The 25,521-nt window shown below is 42.1% G+C and overlaps 1 protein-coding gene across 4 annotated transcripts in view; it reads right to left on the reverse strand.

Annotated features, from left to right (window-relative positions):
• Positions 1-20: 20 nt before the first annotated feature.
• LOC122406986 (paired box protein Pax-6-like) overlaps positions 21-25,521 on the reverse strand; it is a 103,435-nt gene continuing 77,934 nt past the window's right edge. For 2 of the 4 annotated variants that reach the window (XM_043412896.1, XM_043412898.1), the window contains 4 exons: positions 5,688-5,947; positions 4,595-4,866; positions 2,221-2,525; positions 21-1,207 (listed from right to left, as the gene is read on the reverse strand). In XM_043412896.1, coding sequence (XP_043268831.1) covers positions 1,113-1,207; positions 2,221-2,525; positions 4,595-4,866; positions 5,688-5,947 — 932 coding nt within the window. In that variant the 3' untranslated portion in view covers positions 21-1,112. Of the gene's footprint in view, positions 1,208-2,073; positions 2,526-4,594; positions 4,867-5,687; positions 5,948-25,521 lie in introns of all 4 variants that reach the window. The other 2 variants (XR_006260126.1, XM_043412897.1) reach the window with 2 other exon arrangements.

The following is a 25,521-nucleotide window of genomic DNA, read 5'->3' on the forward strand; positions in this document are numbered from 1 at the left end:
GATTAATCACACACGCTGTCTATATTTATTTAGAATGTATAATTGTACGCTCAACATACCTGGTCTAAGAGAAATCACAATCGGTCTTCTCCAACGCAATGACCGTCACTCCGCGACCTCGTACAGTGGAGACATATTTATATATATATATATTTATATTTATAATATTTATACATAGCAAATCGACGCCAGGTAAGTACTTAATATTTGTGTTTTGTTAATAATAGTGACAATAATACAAAATAATGATGATCATGACAAAAGATAATAATAATGATAATAATAATATTAATAATAATAAGAATCAGCTATATTTTATATGCAAGAAGACTGATGAGGGAAAAGTTTGGGGGCTGGATACGGAATACGCACGACAACATCATCCATCCGTCGATCATCAATGTTTTCGTCCCTCGTTCGTTACACGAATATATATATATATATATAAATATTACTTGCAATACCGACTTACTTAAATACTAAATTTTCTCTCTGTACGTTTACAATTCATTTATTCATCAATTAACTAAAACACATCTCGCTAGGCAGGACTGATTTCTAAAAGGATTTTTATTACTTTGTTTTCCTTTAACGCGAATTCGGTGGAGAAACGATAAATGGAACGTTATCTCGGTATGAGGTGGGTGTCACTTTTACGATTTGAGCGATTACAGAAAATTCAATTGAAATGTTCGTGTATGTGTGTGAAGCAAAGATTCGTGCGTTAATATTGTCGTTGCTATTGATGGCGTAAGTGTGATCGGACGACGAGTCACTTTTGTCGATCATCGATGCTTCCAACGACGTACGAGAGACTCTGATGGGAAACGGCAGTAGTCACGCAGATTGCGGGTGTTCACAATGACAGAAAAAAAATCTTGGTTTCGTCGCAAATGAAATCTCTCGAAATTTCCCAGCAAGAAGCGTTGATATTGGATTTTGTCACATCTTTTCTTTCTGTCTCTTTTTTTCGTTTGTTTACACATATAATCAGTCACGCGAAGACCTCTTCTTCACAAATATTGTGTCTCAACATTCCCATTGGGGAATCGTCTGAGAACGAGATGGCCCGGGTCCTAAGAAGTTGAGGTCGACGTGGACGACCACCACGGTCACTGCAGCCTCGGTGACCAGTATTGGGCTGCCATATCCGGTGCTGGTTGTCCCGGTACAGCTATCGGCACACTCACGCCCGGTGATATTAAACCTGTAATCAATTAGTCGTCAAAATCATTTAGCAAATTCCAATTAATCGAATCTGAATATACACTAATGATAAAAAATTGAAAGCAAATGCACGCAAGAATGTCTTCGAACACATTCCAAAGTAACAGGACTCGGCGAGGAAGTCTATTTCCAAATGAATAAATACTTCAACTCAATTGTTTTTATTGAATTTTTTATTGCTTTTTCAGTCCTTCGAAAAATCCGAAATTCCTGATTGAAAGAAATTCTGTTGCTGCGTTGATCTCAATCAAAGAATCCTATTTTCTTTCACAGTCAACTGAGACTATTGTGGAAAATTGGGACAAAAATTGTTAAGGAGGGTGGATAGCGACGATACAATGTTGCCATGCTAAACCATGTTAAATACATTAAAAATTTCAAAATTATAAGAATTTAATAAAATTTGGTGAACATATTCTTTAGTGCCATATTTGACAATACAAAGATTTTTTAAGATTTTTCTTCTGTACAGTTATCGAGTAATTGATCACTAAAGTTCACGTGTATAAGCATAGCGTTTCCACATATATAGGTATACATTCCGGAGATAAGAAATCTGCTTTAATGCGTAATTACTCGATAACTAAGCAGAAGAAAATTTTGAAAAAAATTGTATCATCGGACTTGATGTTGAAGAACATTATCATCAAATTTGATCAATTTCTTATCATTTTAACGAATGTAGCCACCCTCCTTAAAGCTTCGTCAAAATGAGCAATTCGATGGATTTACTGGGTCGAATCGAAGGATCGTTAGCATTGAAAAACCTGACAATATTATCGTTTTAGATGCGAGTTTGCATCGAATGACTGAACCTCCTTGATCAATTTATACATTAACCATTACCGGTTCAAGGAGAGAGAGAGTGAGAGAGTGTTCAGCATCGTAGATCGACTCTCATTCAATAGTGGTATCCACGAGCGTGATGATAGCCGAGTCCCACGATCGGCTAGAGCGCTAGCAGCGAGTGCAGTGAGTGCGGTAGACACTCACCGGTCGAGCTGGCATTCTGGTTGTACTGATTGAGCCCTGCTGTGTGATAAGGCTGAGTCGGGCTGCACGTTGGTCTCGATCCGTAGCCAAGATGCAGGGGCTCGTAGCTCGGCGGCCTTGCGACACCGCACGAGTAACCGTTGTCCCGCTGGTGAAGACAAGCTCCTGGACTTGGTCCAACCGTCATCCCAACTGTCATGCCCATTGGTCCCATACCGCCGCCTGATGCTAGCGACGACATGCTGCTCGTGTGCTGTTGACCCTGTTGACCGGACATTGTGAAGCTCGACATCGAAGTCATTGGGCTGTGGAAAATGAAGAAAAAACGCACTAATTATTAAATCAACATCTTTGAATACGAAAATTCGTTTTGAGCTCGTTTACTCATCTTATACTTAAAAGGATATCGAGAGGGAAATATTTTAGGGAGAATTGAGAGATAAATTTCAGTTTTAGACAATTAAGCAAAAAATGAAATGAACTTATGTCCAATTAAGGATGTACAGGCATGAGGACTATTTTTAGATAGCACTCTCATTTTTTCATGTCTTACAATCCAAGATTTATTTTCTATACCAGTAAAATTTCAAGACCCTTTATCGACTGTTTCGTTGAAATATTAACAGTCGAAAAGTACACAGAAATCAACATGTCGCTTGCGGCCAGCACAATGACTTACTGGCCCCTTCAACCAGCTTCAACTCAAAACTCAAATCTCTGAATTAGAAATATTTAGTCGACGACGACAAATGGTTACAGAACCTTGAAATTTTTCAGGCCTATACGTTACTTGTCATATGTAGCGCAACCTGTATCATATTGTCAATGGAAGTGACAACTGTACTTTTTAGGGTTATTTACGGTGATCTCTCGTCTAATCTGTCAACTGACTGCGTTCAACTTTGTCAAACGTTGCCTTTTCGCAATGTACTATCGAATCATGTGAAAGACTCGGAATGAAATATGTTCCGCATTGAATTCAACTTAAACATTATTTACGATTAAAAAATTGAGATAACGCTTTTTTTTACTAATATTGTCCTATAAATGAATGACCGGGCTAATTGTTTTAAAGAAATACGGAAAGATTGTCAACTGATTAGCACGACGCACATGAGCATTCTTAAGGTGGTTCCTCCACGAGACAGTTAAATTAGGAAATTATTTAAACTTGGCATACGTATTGTTTAACATATGAACAACACCTCTATAAAATTTTAACAAGTTTCACCATCCCGAACCCGAGATATATGTAATTGAAGTTGACTCAATTAACACGTAACATACGGACCGTGCATAGGCAAACAGCACATTATTAATTCTACCGCTAGTACTAAAATTAGGAAGTTTATAAAAAACGAGGAGGAGCTAGAGCAGGATACCACAGATATTGTGAAAAAAAATCAAGGTGATCGACCATCTAGTTTGACAGATATAGTCTCGAGAAGTACGAAGGTTTAGGCTGCATACGATATATTTTGCAAGCGAATAAGCGAATGTCGTGTGTATAGGCAACCTTTTCCGTGTGTTAAAGCGTAGCCCGGATAGTTCCGTCAAAAAATTTACTCGCGATGTCAGATCAAAAATACTTTTAGAATAAATTTTACGAAAGCAAATGATATTTGTACTATATTTGCTGGTATCGAGTGCGTATATAAGGTCTTTACAAAGTTATTGATTACGATCTGAACGAATTGTCAACCCTTTTAATATGCAGACGGTACATAACTTTTGGTTGGGGCTGTCGTAGGGGATCGACCTTAAACCGGTAAATTATCCGAGCTGAGATACAATTCGATTTTTTTTGTGCGAGCGAAATCATCCACCGGAATCACTATTCGATGGACTATTCGATTGGATCGATCATTAAGTCCAGCGGGACATTGTTGGATGAATTTTTTTGTTTCTTGTATGAAATCGCAGCAAAAAATGTCTTCAATGCGCTCACGTGCCTACTTTGAAAAAGTTGACCCAACAAATGTGTTTTTACTGTTACGAGACGACTCTTGGTAAAAAATTTCAAGATCAAAGATTTAAGCTCAAGAAAGTATGATCGAGATTTATTGCGATTCCTGGCGAACGACGGAGCAAAAGATTCGTCGATTTTCTCGGCGGTTCAATCCCTTCGAATGATACGAGATTTTTGCGGAAGGAACTTCCATGAAAAATTGAATTCCTTGCATGCCATTCTATTCGCCGTTGAAAGACGAAGAGATGCACCCGTCAGTTTCTGTATCACTGTGAATTCGACGGGCGAAAAAAAATATGAGCTGAACATCAACCTCGGGAAAGTATCGCAAGGTAAAAAAAAAAAAAAAAAAAAAAACAGAGGAATCGAGTTCTGATTTGAGTAGAGTCGAAAATATGTTTTTACCTGTATGAGTCGGACATATTGGGGATTCCAGGATAGACTCCAGTAGGTGCAAATCCATGATGAATTCTCGGTGGTGAAGGTGGCCCCTGAGGCGGCGGTTGACCCCCGAGCATGCCACCGGGTGGCGGTGGAGTCGGATGATCGCTAACCAAGTTGTGCTGTTGCTGTTGCTGGGGATGTTGCTGTTGCTGCTGTTGCTGAGGATTGTCCCTCCGTTGTGTGCGGAGTTTCTCTTCTCTCCGCCACTTTGCCCGGCGATTCGAAAACCATACCTGAGTTAGTGAAATTATAAATATACAGTGACGGAAACGAGTTGGGTCAGTTTTGAGAAATATTTTCAAACATTTCGCGATATTCGGGAGGTCTTTCATTTCTGAAATATCGGAACTTGCGGGCTATCCGAGGAGCCTTGCTCGAACTCGACCTTCGAGAACGGATACTTTCGTCCGGTAGGGAAGCATCCAGTGCTCACTATTCCATTATCGTGACGCGATCGGGCATAGCGTCGTTAAAAGTATGGATCAGTCGACTAACCTCACTTGGAATTTTCGAAATCGAAATTCTTTGACACAGTTTGACCGATTAAAAAAAGGCTCTGTCAGCTTACGCAGAACGATGGAAAAAATTGACTCACAGAGCCTTTTTTTAATCGATCAAACTGTGTCAAAGAATTTGGATTTTGGAATTTGCAACTATCTTTCTCACACTCACGGTTGCGATATACCGACTGATCCATCCTCTCAGAGCATACTGAGATAAGCAATCTTCTCGTATATCGAGGAATAATATGCTCCATTATTTCTTTGTTTTTGTACAATTTTGGTGGGAATAAGGAGGAGGAGAAAGGCAAAGTTTTGGAAGCCTTATTAGCGTACGGGTGGTGCTCCGCTGACGCGAGAGCGCTCCATCCGTAAACCCTCTGACGGATTTTTGTGAAACCAGAAATCGTGCCAGGAGGTGAGACTGGCCTCCCGTTACAATTTATGCAGAGGAACGAGAAAAGGGGACCGCGCGTTCACGAATAGTGTGATTAGCGATGAATTTCGCTGACATATAAATGACGCGCGCTCATATTCGCGATCTGAATAATTACCTGTATTCGAGCTTCGGGCAGGCCAATTTTTCCTGCCAATCGTTCCCTCGCGAAAACATCCGGATAATGAGTTCTTTCGAATTCTTTTTCGAGAGCGTCGATCTGCTCGTTTGTAAAGCTCGTACGATTTCTTTGCAACTTTCGTTTGAGACGGAGACGTGCCTGGTCGTCGTCACCACCGCCGGAAACACTTCCAGCGTTGCTGTTGTCACCTCCGCTGTTTGTCTCGTCCGAATGAGCGCCGCCCTCGAGCTCGGCTACTGAAAGCAAACGATTCAACATCGGAATTATTATCAGAAAGCATCTCCAGATATTGAGGGAGATCATGCGTTACTTGTCATTCAAAAAAAGCAACACAACTTTTTGGCTCTTTTCATGATCAAAGAAGCGATTAAAATTCATTCTCGCAATTATTAAAATTAAGTGTAACTTGATTATTGAAATTGATAAATTTTTGATATTTTCTATTTATATGCGTTTGCATTTCTATATTTTAAACCAGCTGGCTCATGGTGTTGTCAAACCTTCAACTGTTTGTGTCGTTATTACTCGTTACCCTCGAATAAGTGTTTTTATTTTTCCATTCCCAAATCATTTTCACACCGGTAACAAAGCTTTCTCAAAACATCATTGATATATGAAAACATTGTATTTTCTTATTCTCGTTTTTGGCTCTCCAAAGTTGGAAAGACTCTATTTCATGAAATTCAAATCATCGCACAAAAAGTGTGCCTGCCATAAGAGCCTGTGTATAACCTTTCAAAAAATGTGATATTCCTTAATTGTTTTTCACATTCTAGCATATTTGCAAATTTCAACTCTCAAAGTTGGAATTTTCGATTTCCATTAGATTCGCATGATCTTCCTTAACGCGACTTCAAATTTCGCTACTTTGATTTTACAGTGGCAATCGGGATCGTCAACCCGTCGCACGATCGAGAGCAATCGTACGAGAAAGTTATCAGCATTATTCATACGTTATGCATTGTTAGGAAACGTACAGAAGGGCAAAAAAATGTCACACGAGTATAGATGAACGTAGAGAAGCAATTTATAAATGATCGGTGAATGAATGATGGTAGCGGAATGACGGAAAGTGTGTAACGCAGAAGCTCGGAGGGAGAAACGAGAGGGTGGGATTGGTGGCGGAGGGTTGATTTTCTGGTCGTGTTAGACGAGAGGGGTGGCCGGGATGTATCAGCGCGGTACGCACCCGTTGGGTTACACGTTGTAGCGTCGTGGAGCGGAGAGGCAGGATAGCGCGTCGGCTGGCAAACCTTATCGTCGGTTTCTGGGTGAGCGCGTCCGAGCGTCAGTGGGTTTTAGCTCGGCGGCCGAGGGCGAGGGAAGAGGGAATAGCGAGGGCGATGTCGAGGCCGCGAGAGAAGGTGAAACGACCCACGGTGACGGGGTAGTCCGGAGGCTTTTGGAAGAATGGCTCGGAGGGAGCGCGATAAGATGCCGAGCGTTTGGTGCAGGTGGTCGTCGCCAACCCTTGCACGGTTTCTCTTCTCTCTCACCCCCGGTATCAAGACGGAGAGCGAGAGGAAGGGAAAGTAAGGGGAAGAGAGAAAACTTGGTTTCTCTCTCATTCGTTCGATGTCTCTCCCTCTCCCTTTCTCTCTCTCTCTCTCTTTTTCTCTCGTGCCCTGTGAAGCTCTGTCATTCTTGGTCTTACATACACCGCCCTCCGTCTCGCCTTCCCTTTATCTGCAAACATGAAGGGTTCTCATCCCTATCCGAGCCTCCTTCTCTCTCCCGTTAACTTTACCAATGCCTCGGCATTCGTCCCGGCACACCGTGGTAATGGAAACCTGATAACGACCCTCTTGAGTTTCCATTGGGCCTGGGATGCCCGATAGCAAAAGTCTGTATATACGCGTACGTATGTCTCTATATAAATATATCGTCGCGCTCGCGGACGTCTGATGGAAGCTGAACGATGTTGAAGCAGCAAGGCCGGATAGCTCGAAAGGTGAAGAACCAGGCAGAGAGAGAGAAAGAGAGTGGCGGAAAAGCACCGAAGCTCGTGCATCGAGTTGACAATTCTTAAGAGAGAATTCTTCATAGACGAGCAATAATTAGAAGCTTCCGAGTAGTACTCGCGGTTGAAAAAATCTCTGCGAATGCGGGAGAGTGATGATTCTGTGTTCTCTTCTTTATAATGTTTTTATATGAAGATTGAAAATAAATAATTTCATCTTCTTCCGGGTATACCGATTCGTGATTCATCGCTCTCCTGATTACTCGTCGATATATAGCAGCGTCTCTTTTTTCCGTCGTTGAAAATGGTGTTTTTGAAAGCTATCCGTTCGAGGCGTCGAGCTCGAATCTGCATTTGGATAACAGAAGTATATATATGCGGAAAGCTTTCGAGACATCAGTAACAATCTTATGTACACGCTAGACGGTGTTCCCGAGCCGGAACGAGGAAGCAAAACACGGTAAAGAAACGATAACACTGTGTCCATGATTCTGTTCGTTTTGCGAATATCGGGACTGGTGAGATAAGCTCTTGGCACATTTGTGTACGTGTATATTTATGGAAATATACATATATTTGTGTGGAGTCTCGAGCTGTTACGTTGATGCTCAAAAGCTAGGAGACGTTCACCATTTTCGGAGCTCCCGGTTGCTCTTTCTCCCAAACTGCGATATCTCGTACGGGGAATAAACGGAATGTATAGATATAAGAGACGCATTGGCAGGAAGCCACGTCGACGACGATGGCAGTAAAGTTGCTCGCGGATTACGAGGAGCAGCAACTCCTGCGGATAGAACTCCTCTCTTCTGTGTGTAGCAGCATCGTCCTTTTCTTCCTTCTTAGCTCGCCCGCTCGAGATTTCTCGGCGTTAAACGACGTTGCTTTCCGCTTTGGGAGGTCTTAGCCGAGAGACATCCTTGCCGCGCACGGAGCTCACTCCAAATTGTTGACTCTTGTACTCTAAGCAGCCACCTTTCGTCCCTTCGATCCACCCTTTTGCCCCCTTTTTCTTTCACCATTTTCCCCTCTTTCTTTCTCACGTGGGCTGCTTCCACGCTAGGATAGTCCACGAATAATGTAGTAACAGAGGCGGCACTAAGGTCACAGGGATTTGGCGAATCCTCTCACTGGGTTAACGCGCCACGACGAGGACGAAGGGTGCCCGCTTCTTAGGCAGCAATTAAGACCGCCACTTCCCCTAGCTCCGACAACTCGCGAAGCAAGTTTTGCTTCTCCTTAAGATTTGCTGGTCTAGCTGAACTCCATCGAGCTGGCTATACACTTCCTCATACATTTTCCTTCGCATGCTGCACATACTCTTACGGGGCTCCAAACTTCGGGTTTCGTGTACGGCCTCTGCGGACTCCGTATATACTCAGCGATGAGCCAAAAATCCCCGCTTCAAAACTTTCGTGCATTTTTAAAACAGCAGGCTTTCATACATTTTACCACAATTATTCAGCGTCCGGAGACGCGAGTCTGCGAATATTTCTTACAGCTCTCATTCTACAAGGAAATAACGATGCGATCGCTACGTCGGATCAAAGACTCCGTGCGCATTTATGAACGCGTGCGGTGAATTCTTGACTTTGCCTTTGAGAGAGCCTTGAAGAGCCATTTTTACGAGAAGCAGAAGGAAGATCCCTCTCTTGTGCATTTTGTTTTTCGTCCTCGTCCCCTCTGTTTTTGAGTGGGGATCGATGCTTATATATATATATATAAAGTGAGGGGCCACCAGTTGGCTGGTTGACTGCTGATACGTTCTCGTCGTAGAGGGGGAAAAATATCCAGCATCCAGCGAGCGTCCCCGCTCTGGCTCTTTTCATCTTGTGCGCTTTCGTCCCGTCTCTTTTCATCGTCTTCTCTCTCGGTGTCTTTCTCCGTTGCTTATGATGCCGTTCCGCCTAGAGGAAGACTCCTCGGGTCCGGGTCGTGTTATCCGCCAACCGGAGAAAACGCGGGCGAGTCGGGTCCCGAGCGCGCACAGCCTCTCGGGATCGTTCAAGCGTAATGGCGGAGAGAATGTTGTCTCGGTCGATGTTTCAGATGCTCTGGGAAAGTCTGGAGATTCCAAAAGTCGGGGAACGCAAAACTCCCGTTAAGATTTTCACAGAGGTTCTCCTCGCCGGGAGAACAAATATACTCGTAGACGAAAGAAAAGCGAAAAAGACGAAAGGGCGAAAAATGAGACGAGGAGACGAAGAGGCAGGAGAATTCGAGCTTCCAGGCCGCATATTCTTTTTCATGTTTTTATTTCGCACTCGCTCGCCGCTCGCCGCGAGAGATTTGGAACGAAAAAGGCTCAAGAAGACGGTCAAGTGCACGCACTGAAAGCGTGTATGTCTGAGAGCACAGTCTGAGAGCAGGGCATCAAAACGGCCAAAACGGTTAAAGAATGAGCGTCGATGCACTCGTGCGGAAAGGAGGCTTGCTTTTGCTTCCTCTCTGATTCTGGCAGAAAGAGGTACGAATCTCACCAACGAGAGAAAAATAAAGGAAGAGAAACGGCGGACTTGGCATGCGAACGGAAAGGGCGAAAACGAGGGGGAGCGAGAGAGAGAGAGAAACGAGAGGCGAAAGGAAAGAGAGCCGAATCGAGGCAAATGTGAGAAGAAAAAAGAACGACGAGAGCCGTGCGCGACTCCATGGTGGTGCTTTTCACTCTCAACGCCAGCTTTATATATTAAATTCGATAATGGACCTTCGTTGCACTTAGCTAAACGTCGAAGACCGCGTCGAGAGTTCCGCCGCTCTCCTTCTACCTCTTCGTCCTTCATTGTTCCGCGAAACGAGAGTGCAACAATGGCGGTTGATTGCATTGTGCAAGACGAGAGGACCTCGCTTCTATGCTTGTACTTATATATAACCTTTTATCGCTATAGTTTATATTATATTCCGGGGAGGGCTCATTATATAAACGAGAACGGAAAAGGCACGAGTCACTCGATGGCCAGCTCTCAACGCTCGTGTTTCGGCACTCGACTCTTCTATAGCCATTACTTCATCGTGCCATTTACGAGTATGATCGCGACTGCACGCTCATTTTTATACGATCGAAACTTTTTCCCTGAGAATCGATATGAAACTATTGAATAAACATAGCGTTCGGTGAACTTTTGCCAAAGTGTGTAATCTCCGAGTGGAGTTTTCAAAGCCAACAGCATTAATTTAACGTGTCGAATATCGGAGGTCATTAGCCCCCGTGCAATACAGAATTACGAATCTGTAACTCTCTCCATCGTTTCAAGGGCATTGCACATCGATGAGCAGGGCGAAAAAACGAGTGGTATAATTCGAATTTACCGCGGCTCCTCCAAATTTTCGTCAACTGTTCTCCACGGAGCAGGGGAAGGTCCGAGTGGAGCCGCACGAGTGTGGCCTCTCCACAATGAACTTGTGAAGAACGGGCATGGCTTTTTCGAATCCACGTGCCAGCAATCGTCATCATCGAAGCATGCGAGAACGTATACATTGCATACTTTATTAACGCCAGACCGCACAATTTCAAATGACAGTGGAAGCGAGTGCGCGCCTGAAAAAACTCTCGCGCGACGCACTCGAATCTCTTTTGCCTCCTCGAAGCCTTCCATCGGGAAAGAAACTCGTGCGGTCAATGAGAAAGAATGAAAAAATAAAAATTAGTGAATTAACGCCTCTCGAGCTCGCTTCGATACATTTCCCCTACCGCTAAACAAAGCCCACTTCCGGTTCGGTCTCGCATGTGTGCAAAAATATCGCACGATGCCTGCAACATCGATGAAATCCACCGCGTGCGAGTGTCGAACTTACGATCGCGCAGATTTAAAAACGCTCAAGAAAGAAAAAACGAATATAAGCGCGTGCGGAGCAACTGCTCCTTTGTGGAGATTTGGCTTCTGGTGTCGAGAGGTGATGTCGAAAAATGTATTATATCGCTAAACGTATGTATGTACCATAGCCGTGGGGGAAAGAATGGAAAAAAAATGGAATGGAGAAATATGAGGGGGTATATCAGGAACCCGTCGAGGCGTAAACGTCATTTTGTAAAATGGCCGAGGAATAATGTAGCGTGCAGAGCTTGATTTGTACTCCTGTAAAAGCGTTTAATCGACACGTACACGCGTTTGTGCTGCAACCAGCGCGAAGAATGAACCAGAGAGAGAGAGAAAGCAGATGGAACTCAAGTCGAATCTAACAATGTCACAAATGATACAGATGTTAAACTGCGAAAAAGGCCCTCGGCCTGCTCCTCGGAACTGGCACGGTTTCCCCTCGACAGAAGCCCTCGCTTATTATTATTAGGGTCGACTAATAATGTGTAATGTGAAAAAAAAAGATGAAAAAGATGCGACGCATCAAGAATTCTGCTTTCATTTCTTTGTGTCTGTCGAAATCCTGATATTCCTGTCAGCATGAGTTTCAACGAGTTGTCTGCGTCATGATAAATGGAGAAAAAATAATGAAGATACTCAAGAAAGTAGTTTAACTAACCGTTAAAAAAGAGCGTGGGTATATCACGCAGCGCTGTTTGGCGTTCAACTTTTTCACGGGGATCTAATAAGGAAAGAAAATTTCCAAAATTTCCAGAGCGCTCTTCGTTTCAATCGACGTCGGATACATTCACAGAACCTTGTGAAAGTGCCGCCCTGGAAAATCTCTGCTGGCGGAAACGGTGCGGCGTAATCGCCCACGGAATATTGCAAACAAGAAAAAATCGATCGGACAAACCGAAGGATGCGACGAGAATGCTGCTGCACGCATGGATTCTCCGCCTCCTGAGGGCTCGGAGCAACGCCGAGAAGAAAATTCCCGCTGTTTGATAGGTCCGAGGTCGAAGTTGAGGCCGAAAAGCGCGTACAACGATTGGGGGATATTTCTGTATCTCGTTCGCTTATAGTTTCGGTGCAACAACTCGACACCCCTTGAACGAGCGAGGGGCAACGAGCGATTATGTCACTGCAAATAGAGACAAAGACTGTCAATGAAAAATAAAAGAAGAAGAAGAAGAAGAAGTGAGAGGCACGTCGGGACTGTGAAGTCGCGCATTGACGATAAATGGGCGCGGCCATCGTCGAGCGTGTTAGCAACGGCCATTATGTTCAGGTATACGATCCTCCGCTCTTGTCGAGACCGGGAAGAACGAGAAGGGAGAAAATATAATTATTCAGTCCTGAATGGAGTTTTTTTTCAAATACGTACAGCAGCAAATGCGATATCGGAAAACGCGTTTTATATCAAGGTCTTCGAGAGACGTATGCATCTACACGCGGCAGTGAATAATCCGATGATACGTTTGAAGTAGCAGAGATAACATAATTGTTCATCTATGAACACGTATATATGTTGATGACGCAAAAGCGGGCGCGAACTCCACCAGAAATTTCACTGTTTGCAATTGATGCTCGCGATTAAACGGAAATGGAAACGCGGCTCTCGACCTCTCAGAAAATTACGCACTTAATTGAAGTTGTCGCGATAGTTTAATAAGCAGTGCATTCTACGGCGGTGCGCGAGTAGAAGCGTCCTTCCCTGATCAGACTCATTAAGGCGGAACGAAGAACTAGAGTATATGAAGTTGCAAACTTAGGGTGTGTGTGTCTCAAGTTTTTGCACCTTCAATTTCACTCTGATACACGGAGAAAACGGATTCGTTTTGCTATAGCGAGGAATATATTATTTTTCAAGAATTTTTCAAGTATTTGGCCACCGATTACAAAGGGCATATTATTTTTTGAGTTTTCCCATTTTTCGTCCGTTGAAATCTAAACAGCTTTATGTCGATAGCAAAAAGTGATGCACGTCAGAACTATATTTCGTTTTGTTTCCTAATGTTATTCATCGTGTCAGACCAGCACCTACTGATAAGTGGAAATATGTATTGTAAATCACAAATCTTGACTGTGAGCATAGTAAATTCTACGATAGATATACCCCAATATACGCCAAATACGTGTGACATTTTACCATTCGTGTAGATTTTTTTCAGGCTTGCCCGAACATACTTTACAATATAAACATTTGGAGTGACTGAAAACATTTTTTACTGTGCTTATAGAAAAAAAGACTCTTGAGTCGTTTGAATGAAAGGTACGGGTATTGGTATTTTTATTTATTTATTATTATTATAACTTTTCCAGCGTTAATTATAAGCTGCTATGAATATAGCATTAAATAGTTGTTTTATTACAATGTTTTGGTTTAGAGGGCATATCCATTGATTTGCACTGCTCTAATGTATCTCGTTTTTTTAAATATCACGCAGCTTTCACACTCACATACATTGACGCATACACATCCTTACATTGACACACATAGGTCTTATTTTTATGATGTTATTAACGATTTTATACATTGTTCTGTAATCTTTCTGTTATGTCCAGTGTTTTGAACTTCTTCAGCCTTCTGATGATGTTTTCTCTGTTGAGAAGATTTGGCCCTAGCACATTCGGCTGATTTGCGAGTCTTTGCTCATAGTCTTTTTACTGCGGTAAATAGAACGATTCATATCACTGTTGTTCGAATTAATGCTGGAATCCAGTACGTACACTATATTTCTAGTGCTTTCCTCTGGAATTTTCGGCCTCGTTTTCTGCGTGTGCTCGTTGAGATAAATTGATAATTTACTGCGAATTTTGATGAATTTTTTTTTTTTCGACGTTTTGTTTGTTAGGGTTGGTAATTTGACACGAAAAAATATTTCTTTGTTTTTTTTCAATTAACATTTTTAATGGACCATTACAACGGACGTGATGGTTAAAAGTCAGAAGAAATGTGTTAGAAATCGAAGAGATCAAATGGGAAAACGAAGGATGAGAGTTGAGAGACCAGAATGGAAAATATTGGAAACTTGATGAGACGAGGAGCTTGAAAGCATCGAGGCGTATCGCCCCGAATATACAAGCAATATGGATTATTACGCGATTCATTTGTAACTTCCTCTTTTCCGCTTGGGACTATATCGGAGTAAATAGTTGAGAAAGAAGTTACGAGGGCGGCGACGAGTGACGAGAATATACACGGCGGGAAGCGATATTTCTTGCTCCTATTTTCATCGACTTTCGCATCATAATTTTCTCTCCTTTCGTTCTCTGTCTCTGTCTTTCGATCCTGCACAGATTCTCAACTCGATTCCATAGAAGCCAGAGCGGCACAATCCTCTTTGCCAACAAATGCTTGAACGATTTCGACGCGGCGTTCCTGCCTGCAAATCTCCTTACGTGAAGCGACTCAATCAAATTCCGTCGGCATTTGCTCGGAAAAGGAACAGGGGCCTCTGTGTCCAGCAAGCATTTCGATATTCTTTATTCCCTTTTTCTCCCTGCTCGCGCTCACTTTCCGTTCCTTTTATCGGTTTTTTATGTCACGTTCGCTCTTTCTCGTTTCTCCTTCGAGTACACGATTTTCAGGCCATTTGGAATAAAAACCCGGTGACTCTGAGCGGAAGTACGAATCTCCAAAGTCTTTTTATCCGAGATTCAAATGCGTTTTTGTATCATCGTTCTCTCCACGCATCAACCAATTCACCCAAATGTTTTGCCTCTTTTATTTCGACAGCAAAAACTTTTAAAACTCAAATTGATGATCTCAAAGGTACAGAAATTAAGGATCGAATATGCCCGTCGTTCGATAACATTTCACATGACTGCATGCGGTGATTTGAAGCTTTAGGATTTCCTTGAAAAATTGAAACGCGACGTCAGATTTTTGGGTCTACAATCAAAAAATCCTCAGACAAAATATCCCGTGCCAAAATATATCCTAATGACATAATTACCTCGATTTAAAAATACCCTACACTTGCAAGACTTACAAGTCTTGGATATTTTTATGTGCAATATTTACGAATATTAAAAATACAATATTGTAAATAATATAAAAATAATATTTTTTGTGCGCGTAACAGTAAAAGTGTGTAAAACAATTAAAAAACAAAACAACAAAAGCATTAAACAAAATTAAAGAGGACATTGTTTCCCAGGATATTTTGACTCCTGAATATCCTGTCCCAGGATAATTTGACCGGGATGATTTTGTCCCGGGAGCAATAGTCACGTAACCGAATGCTGAGAAGTCCGCATCGTGTACCGTTACACATTGAATGTAAAAATAGTTATTCTTTCATAGTTGTGTGAAAAGGAAAGTTGGTTGAAGGGTTAAGAGAGTTTGGATGAGGATATAAAGCCACTAGATAATATAAGGAGATGGAAAGGGTTAGTGGGGTGTTCGTGACAACCACCACCACCACCTCGATATTATCCTTGGTGGGTGGCGATTCCGCAACGACGAGCTCTCGCGAGCGCGCTATTACTTCCGGCCTCTTGAGTCGCGATGTACTTTTGCAAGTTTCGTCGTCCTCGTCGTCGTTCTCGTTCTCCTCCTCCTCCTCCTTCTTTTCTCCTTCTCCTTATCCTCGCTCTCTCTGCACTTGCTAAAATCTGCAGCGTGCCGAAGCCGAAGAACTAACCCGCGAAACGCGAGGTAACCGTGGGGGTTGTACGCGACTTTTCTACCCCGCAGGAGCTCCGCGCAGAGTGTGAGACGCCACCGCCAGAGGGAGCACACTACCGTGGTACGAGTTGCGTCACCTCCCACGGGCCAAAGCACCCAGGCAACCGACGAGGAGAGACCCTTCTTAAACCCCTTTCCTTCCTCGCTATAGCCGACTTGGCTTGCTTGCCGACTGTACCGTCGAGCTTCGCGGTTAAGCTCCGTTTACGCCGCAAAGTTTCCCTTCCGATTAGCTTGCGTGCCGGCGAACCGTCGACGTGCTATCCGTGTCTCTTCTTTCTCTCCTTCGCCTCTCTTTCTTGATCCTTATACATGCACATAAACGTATATACCACTCTGAAACTTGCTCTCCTTTCCCCGCCGTTCTTTCACTGTTTCATCACTTTTTTCCCGACAAAACAGGCCAAGAAGTAAGCACACACGAAACTATCGCGAAGTGCAAGAAACTCGACTTTATACGCCGTAATCAAAACACCTTTGGATCCTTCGAAATGCGCTTTAAATATTGTTATCTGCTCCACGAACTTTCAATGCGGTGATCACTTAACGCGTGTTTCTTCATCAAAAACAAATTAATTCAACCCTCTCCGTTGAACCAGCAGTTAAGCTCAAAGTTTTTCCCGATAGTTTTTCTGCAATCGGTATTCGCTGGCAATTTATGTGTTCATGTGTATACATACCCACGGATATGAGACACGGAGTTGTCGAAGTTTTACAATCGCGGAGAAAGCATTGAAAAAACACTCGGATTATGCTCTCGGCGAGTTGTTCTCCTCGAATAATAATAGAATTTTCTTCTGTAGACGCAGACTTTTTAGGTTCGTTCTCATCGAAAGGATCGCAATGGTCGCTGATTAAGAAGTTTCCGATGGAATGGATAAAAAAAAATGGGATCTTCGGTGGAGGAAGGAGAGCGAGGCTGGGACTTGAATAAATTGGATTACTTTTCGGCCGAAAAATTTCTTGGTGAAAATCTCATCGGAGGAGCGCTTCGCGAATGAACGGGGATGAAGTTTTAATATTGAAAATGAAAGTCAAGGAAAAACTAGTTTTTGTTACTCGGAGCTCCAACATGTGGAAAAAAGGTCGGGGAAATGACGGGGCAAGTTAAATCGGCTTAAAATTTCCTCTTTTACAAGTTTATATACACGAGGAGGAATTCTAAGGTATCATTTTTTTGCTCGAACGACTTTTCGTCGATTTCGATACGGCGGATTTTCTCCGGTGGATTTTTGAATTACCTCATACCACTATGGACTATTTACTGGATTAAACGAGCGAGTGAACGAGCAAGAATTAAGGGGCGAGTCGCGGAGATTCGGCATCAGCGGATACAGAAGGAGCAGAGAGGCTTCGCAGAGGAGGTGCGAGAGCGCGCTAATATCTCGAGCAAACTCCGGGGGCCCAATGTACGGTTGGTTAAACTGGGCAAACATTGACTGACGGTACCCATCTTCCGCAAGCCTTTCGTGTCAGTTTAGGCACGTTCTCGCGGTGTTGCATCCACCGGTGGCGGCTACTAATTCTCTCTACTTATGTACTTCCATCGTATCTCCGCAGTTAACCCGTGTATAAAGTATATAAAAAGTTCATGTAAATCAATTCAAAGTAGCTGTAAAAAATGAGGCTCGCGCTCATAAAACGGCTTGGAAGATTTCACTAAATAATAAGAATTTAAAATCTATAGTTGTAGAAATGTTTCCATCCCAGCTGTCGAAACGATTCTTATCAATTGTATAGGAAACCAAAATAACAGTAAAGTGGGCGGAGGAGAATCGTATTTCCATCATTAAGGCAGTTCACGCGAATCTAATGGAAATTTAAAATTCCAACTTGAAGAGTTGAAATTTATAAATGTGCTAGAAATATACATCGTATTCTCAGAATTTGATCTATATACCGTCTACTAGTTGTCGAGAAAACGATTAACGAAAATCGCATTTTTTGAAGGGTTATACGCAGGCTCTTGTGGCAGGCACACTTCCTGTACGACGATTTGTATTTCATGAAAAAGGGTCCTCCCAACTTTAAAGAGCCAGAAACGAGAATAAGAAAACGAAATGTTTTTAGATATCAATGATGTATTGAGAAAGCCTTGTTACCGGTGAAAATCACTTGGGAATGGAAAAAGAAAAACACTTATTTGAGGGTAACGAGTAATGAAGACACAAACAGTTTGACAACACCATGAGCCAGCTGGTTTAAAATATTGGACATGCAGACGTATATAAACAGAAAATGGCTGTTGTCACATTTAGCTTGACGATTTCACTAGGAAAGTATTTAAACTGCTATCATTGTATTAAAAATGTATCAATCTCAGCAAATAATAAGTTACACACAATTTGAATAACTGCGAGAATAAATTTTAAACGTTTCTCTGATCATGAAAAGAGCCAAAAAGTTCAGTTGCTTTTTTGAATCACAAGTAACGCATGATCTCTCTTAAGGTTGTTGCTAAATCTTTTTAGAGGATGTAAGAGATGAAAAGCTCCTATGCTAATACATTGAGTGACGTCAGCAATGCCACCTTATAGATACTGAATGATTACTGTTCATTCGGATGAACAATGCGAAAATTTTCAAATGTGTGAATTATTATTCAGAAATACATTTATTTTATTCACTTAAGGTTGATAGAAAATTTATTCTCAGTAGTTGAAAATTGTGTTGAAATAAAGACAAAGTTTGGCAACGTTCCGTAATTCCTTAATATTCAGTTGTTGGGTTGATTGCAGTGAGTCCTACGCCCTCTGTGTACGTGTTACTTGTTTCGCTCGGCATTTTTGGAGGTTATTATGTCAACGACCGTCTGTCAGAAATTGCTCCCGTGGGTGTCGTAGTTGCAACGTTGCCGCATTTCTACGCCGCAGTCTCAGTTAACCCGATAAGATCGCGATGCAGTGTCACATATTTTCGGTGATTTTTTTGTAATTTAAGTCGGTAAATTATCTGTTCTTTTTAATAAAATCATTCTATTTATCGTCTTGATCCGAACTGTCGTTTTTCAAATGAATTTATTCATTAATACTCGATGCAATGGAATGACATTTTTACTCAACTTCGATATTTAAGTTCTCCAAAATTAGTTCGGTGATCTCAGTTTTCTTCAAAACAGTACATTCAGGAGACATTTATTAACAAATAGAAACATTTTTATAGACATATATTAATCTTAAAAATTTTAAACAACAACCTTAACGTCAACGAACGCTCATTTTTCTTTGATCAACCGTTACGAAATGCGTTTGTAAAATTTCCATATGCTTTTTCACCGTCGTCCGTTCTCCGATATTTACTAAGCGAAATGCTGTATAGTCGTAGAACCAAAGGGGGTGATGACACGACTGAGGTCTTGACAAGTCTAGCGTATCGGGATAACCGAATAAAACACAGAATCGAACCTATTGAAACAGGGGAATCTGAAGCCGAAGGTAAAGTTCGGCCTTCTGGAAAGTTAACTGTCGCAGAGAATAGTAAAACCACTCGATGTCTGTTTCGCAACGAGCTGTATTCAAGATCAACAGAAGGTTTTACCCGGTTTTGGAGCTGCACGGAAATGAGCGCATGATTACCGTCCTCTGGAAGCAAGAAGAAAAAAACGAGAGTAATTGAGAGAATAAATAAAGAATTTTCTCGGACCCCGAACCTTGTCACGATCTCTCTGGAATATCAGGTTCAATAAAATAACCGATGCGGGGGATGACTGGAAAAGACGAAAATCACATTGTTTCGAGGGACTGATCCATCGACGAAAATATCTACGCATCGAGAACATCGATAAATCCGCCGTCTGTGCTGTCACGAGGTTTACGATTAAAGGAAAAAGTCGATTCGTCTGGCCACGGGAACTTATTATGCTGAACGCGCAGTCAGCCGAGCGCCAGTAATTAGGTCGTCTATTATACGCTTTGTTGTTTGCACAACCTCCGTCCATATACATGTGCAAAGTGTGTTATTACGATGATAAAATAAAGATATGTCAGTTTGATCTAGCGATCGAAAGATCTCCTCGGAGCCACGACCGAGTAATTCAGCAAAAAAAAATTAGCATGCAAAATGAGTAACGTGACTAGTCTGTTGAACGAAATGGTCGACTGTCTGGGTTAATCAATCGGTAATTGACTCAACTGCTCGATCGATTATACAAGAGGAATTAAACAAAAAAAAATTAGAGGAAAAAAATTAAAAATAATAATAATAATAAAAAAAAAACCAAACGCGTATAGATAATGAAGAAAAAGCGTTGAAAGCCCACGTTTGATCGTTATTGCCAAGATATTCTTTGCACAAGCATGTATTCAATGAAGTATCAAGATATTGGCTTATCTCGACACAGGGGAAATCGAAATGGGGTTGTATTGACGAGGGGATCATCAGGCGAGTCGAGACTGGGGCGGGCTCCGGGTATTATTTTTCGGGTGTAAATACTCGTTTTGTTTACTCGTCGATTCGTACAAATTGACGAAAAAAGGTGTTCGAAAGGTGCGCGGAGCTCGGAAACACGGGGACACGAGAGTTTGCGGTTTTTTCGTCGATAAAATAAAACCGTACACGAGAGGGAGATCGCGAGCGTGGGCCGGAGTTAACGAAGGGACCCGTAGAGTGTCTGCGAGAATAGATGCGGTTTCTGTGGAAAAATAAGAAACTCACAATTTGGACTGAAACTGGGCTCGGGTAATCGTGGGATTCTCGAGGGATTTCGACTGGCAGGCTACGCGGAAAACCTGCTATTAGTATCGCTCGCCGATTGTTAAGATCGTTCGAAAAGGCCCTCTCGCTACTCGCATTAGTGAGAGAAAGCTGCGGCAATGGATAGAGTAACACACGAGCTTTTCCCCCTTCATAGACGATTAATCCAGTTTACACGCAGACGTTAGCTAGTCCGCAGAGGAAAAAGAGTGCACCCAAGGGGCTGTACGTGTATGCGTACACGCTACTCGCCAGGGGGTCTCGTCTTCGTAAGCCGAGAATCCGCACAAGCGTCCCCGCCCGCTTAAATATATTCAATTACCGGGATACGCGAACCTGCTTCATGACGCGCGCGCCTGTGGTATTTTATACCACCAGCACCAGCACAAACGCGTGTGTATATCGATACGTGGAAAATTGAACAACACGCTACTGACCGGAGCCGATATGTTGCGGAACGATTTAATTTCTCGATCTAATTTTAGATGAAATTTGCGGAGTTAAATTTCGATTGAATGGGACCGTCGTACGATCGGAATAAAACGCGAGGAACTGATGCCACAATATCCAGTCGCGTCGAACGGCACGACTCGCATTACCGTGCGCACAGCCGAAATTCTCGGAGCCTCGTGTCTCTAGTCGTCAATAGGATCGACGGGAAGAGCTATTTCATAATTAGGAGCATTTTTCAAAAGCGTGGCATAACCATTTGTCATAATAATCGATCGTATATCATGGCTGAAGGAAATCCAACGACTCATCGTCGATTTTGGAGAATGACAGAGTTTTATTTTCTGGCGAGTGGGCTGAGCAGGACGAAGATGACGCGATGATGATTGCTGCCGGTGGAACGGGACGAGCCTCAGATTTTTCAGCTCGAGGCTGACACACGGAGCTGGGGATTCGCAAAGAGTAAGGGAAAGAGCGAAAGAGAAAGAGAAATGAGCGAAATGTACGCGGATGAAAGGGAGAGACGCAGAGGGAGAGAGTTAAGCCGAGCGAGTGGGGCAGAGGCTGCAGACACAGAGGAACACTACAGGAGCAGTAGCAAGCTCGCTATAAGTATACCACGGTAAAAGCGAAAGCAGAAGGGAGACAGGCATCTCGCCCTTCTTTTGTCCCTGGGCTCTGCCCGATATTGAAATGGAGTCGTTTGAGTGTGAATAATTTGCTTTGCCGGCGAGCTGGAGCAGCCCCCTGTCCCTTCCCCATCTCTTCGTTCTGTTCACTCTCTTCTATCCTGCTCTCAACATCGTTTCTGGTCTCTTCGGCAGCCTTGACGGGGGAACCACCAAAAGTTCGCGAACGCGTCTCGTTTCAAATTTGTAGCTTGAAAATAAAGAAGGAATTTACGAAGCCGGGCTAACGCTTGGCAACGATCTCTGAGTTACTCGATGCCACATTTTCTTTGCGGCTTTTTTCAAGTTTCTATTTAATGTTGCGAACGCGCAGACTCGACCGGTCGCAGCAATCAACGTCATTTGATGCGTTGAACGATAATTATCTTTAAATAATCATTAGATCCGCCAGTTTCCTTGTCAATTCGTGAAACACACGTGCCAATTCCAACAGCGATTTTCTAGCTTTGACCCCGAACCGGATGTTTAATGCGCACCTCGGATTCTCACGGTGCGAACTATGCTTCAAAGTAAACACCGAACTTCGAGACACGGCTCTGATATACATTTGCATGGAGAGAATTAAACAGTAATATTTAGCGTGAAATTCGCTGTAAAATTTACCGGATTGACTGCGGGGACGAGGGAACGAAAAAATAATTCTTGTAACGCAGTGTAAAATTTTTAATATTTTGCGGAATTTTCAGTTTTATAATAGTAAACTAGGTGAGTCACAGACGCGCGGCCCGCGCGCGTCATCTTCTTGCATAGCGTAACTTTTTATTTATTTTTATCAGGATTCATTTACATTTGATAATTCAACTCATTAATAACTATTAAATCAAACAATCGTTTAACAAAATTCGAAGAATTTTCGAGAATGGTTTGAAATCCAAGCTGTCATTTTGACGGGACGAATGAACGTTCTTTTTTCTGAATGAATTTAGCCCCACAATGGTCGTGTATCAAGAACCAATCGGAATCACAGAAAAGCGATGACAATGTACAGCTAATTCACGCATCACAACCTTACTTTACACGGAAAGACTTTTATAGCAAAAATTACTACGTTTTTATAGTAACGTCGGACTACATCGATATTATAATAATAATCGCTACAGAGTTTGTCAAATAATGCAAAAGTTTGGAGAACGATTACCCCACAGTTTATAGTAAATAACGCGCTGTACTATATCAAAAATCAACACCGAGCGAATTTTGATTAAAAACATAGTAAATAATGAAATGATTTGATGAAAATTTAGGAGATAACATATAGCAGTCGTTTCTCTGTGCTATACGAAAAATTGCATAGTTTCGTATTTTCTGAAACTGAATTTTGCTCAATAACATAGCAAAATTCATGCGCCCACCAACTATATGAGGCGTTGCTCCGATAAACATGAAAATTAACCAGCGGCGCATAGTAAAATTTCAAGCAATTTGTCCAGTCCAATTCACCAATTTTTAACATTTCGCCAAAGACACGAGTGACATTCGGATATCGATACATCGTTCGATGTAAGAATGTCGCAGACCTAAATTTTGCCTATCGTACATAGTAAAATTTGAGAGAACTGCTTTCGGCATCAAAATTACTATGCACTTTGGTGAAATGTAATAGAATGGCGATATATAGAACAGCGCTGCTATAAAACATAGCAAATTTTTCTAGCAAATTCATCCGAAATATTCGTATAAAAGTCTCTCCGTGTATATAAAAAGACATATTGCAGATAGTGAAATTTACTGTACGTATACTAAAATTTACAAAACGTTTAGTAAATTTTACGGTGCGTCACGGTTAACTGTCTTTGCTCCAATGCACAGGTACCGATCACTCGCTTCCGAATTTCGTAGCAAACTAAATCGGTGATTTACACACTTCAACAGAAGGCTGAGCATATAAAAACAATGGGAAAATTGGCCGATGTAGCGACTACCTGCCATGCTCCTATTATCGCTGCATCATGGCATAAACAATCGTACAGAAATTTTTACAGTGCAGCGCAGCAAAATTCACCGTGACGCTCATGTAATATTGGGAAATAAATATTGAAATAATCCTCAAAAGTACGGCATCTTTAAAGAGGGTGGATCACGAAATCAAAATAATCAGAATTTTATCAAATTTCGTGATAACATTTTTTGGCATCAAGTATACAAATACAATTTTTTAAAAATTTTTTTACCACATGGTTATCGAATAATTGAGCGTTAAATCGAACTTTTTATGCACGAGATTTATAATTGTCTATATGTAAATTCTATGCTTATACACGTGAACTTTAGTGTTCAATTACTCGAGAGCTATGTGGTAGAAAAATCTAAAAAAATTTCTATTGTCTTATATATTTTTAAAGAATACATTTACCAAATTTTATGAAATTCTTAATATTTTTAATATGGTTTAGCATGGCAACATTGTATCGTCGCGATCCACCCTCCTTAACCGGACACATTTCTTTTAGATTCACTTTTAGACATTCAATTTTTTCCCCATCATAATATCACGAATTGCAGTTCGTCACCGCTCTATCGTTATTTTCACCGTGTGCTTTCTCAAAATATTGATTCTCATTGAATACGTATAAATTTTGGTTAAAACTTTCGAACATCGTATTATTTCGGAAACGAGAAAACGAAGAAGTCAAACGTGCGACTGCAGTTATTCGTTCCCTATATTCCTTTTAATGACGATGGAATCAATGTTGAATTTGTAAGTACACGATTTGTGAAAACCGACTATCGATTACGAAAGCATTCCTAGGTCGCGAATCATCCGTTGCTCGACCTCGATAACGCTCGGATGCTGTTCAGATTGAGTACACGCTTTTAATATCACGAATTCTGACTGTAAAGAAGGTTTTACGGGACATCAGGTTTGACGCGAAGGATGCGGCTCTTCTCGCTACATCGTGAGTCGAATCCAAAATGTTAGCTCGGATCGTCGTAGCGGGTAACGTTGATTCCACGTAATATTATCGATGCGTTACGAGCTCAGTGCGAGAAAACTCGACATACACAGGCGATCATGGACATACAATAGAAGATTTAGTATTCGGCGATTGGTGCGTGACGCCCGCGCGACGTCCAGCTAAAATGTACGTGGCTATGACGCTCCAAGCTCGAAATAACGACTCTCGCGATGGCCCCTTCGATGTAGGGTACTTGAGATTTATACGTTTCGATGCGGTAATCGTACGTGCATCTCATTCATACGTGAGCATCATTCATGAGGTCATCAACAACGCGCTGCTTTAATTGGAAGTTGTAATTGTGCCTGGATCCCAATTTTCGAGCTGGGTTTCCTTTCTGATTTACTCGAAACCCTCAATAATGTTAAGTCGAACAGCCTCACTTGGAATTTTCGAAATCGAAATTCTTTGACACAGTTTGACCCCTTAAAAAAGGCTCTGGCAGCTCGCGCAGGGCGACGGCAAAAATCGGCTGACAGAGCCATTTTCAAACTGTATGAAAAAATTTCGATTTCGAAATTTGCAGCTATTTCTCTCACACTCACAGTTCCGATATATCGACTGATCCATCCTCT

This window comes from Venturia canescens, chromosome 2 (genome assembly GCF_019457755.1).
Source record: "Venturia canescens isolate UGA chromosome 2, ASM1945775v1, whole genome shotgun sequence".
NCBI lineage: Eukaryota > Metazoa > Arthropoda > Insecta > Hymenoptera > Ichneumonidae > Venturia > Venturia canescens.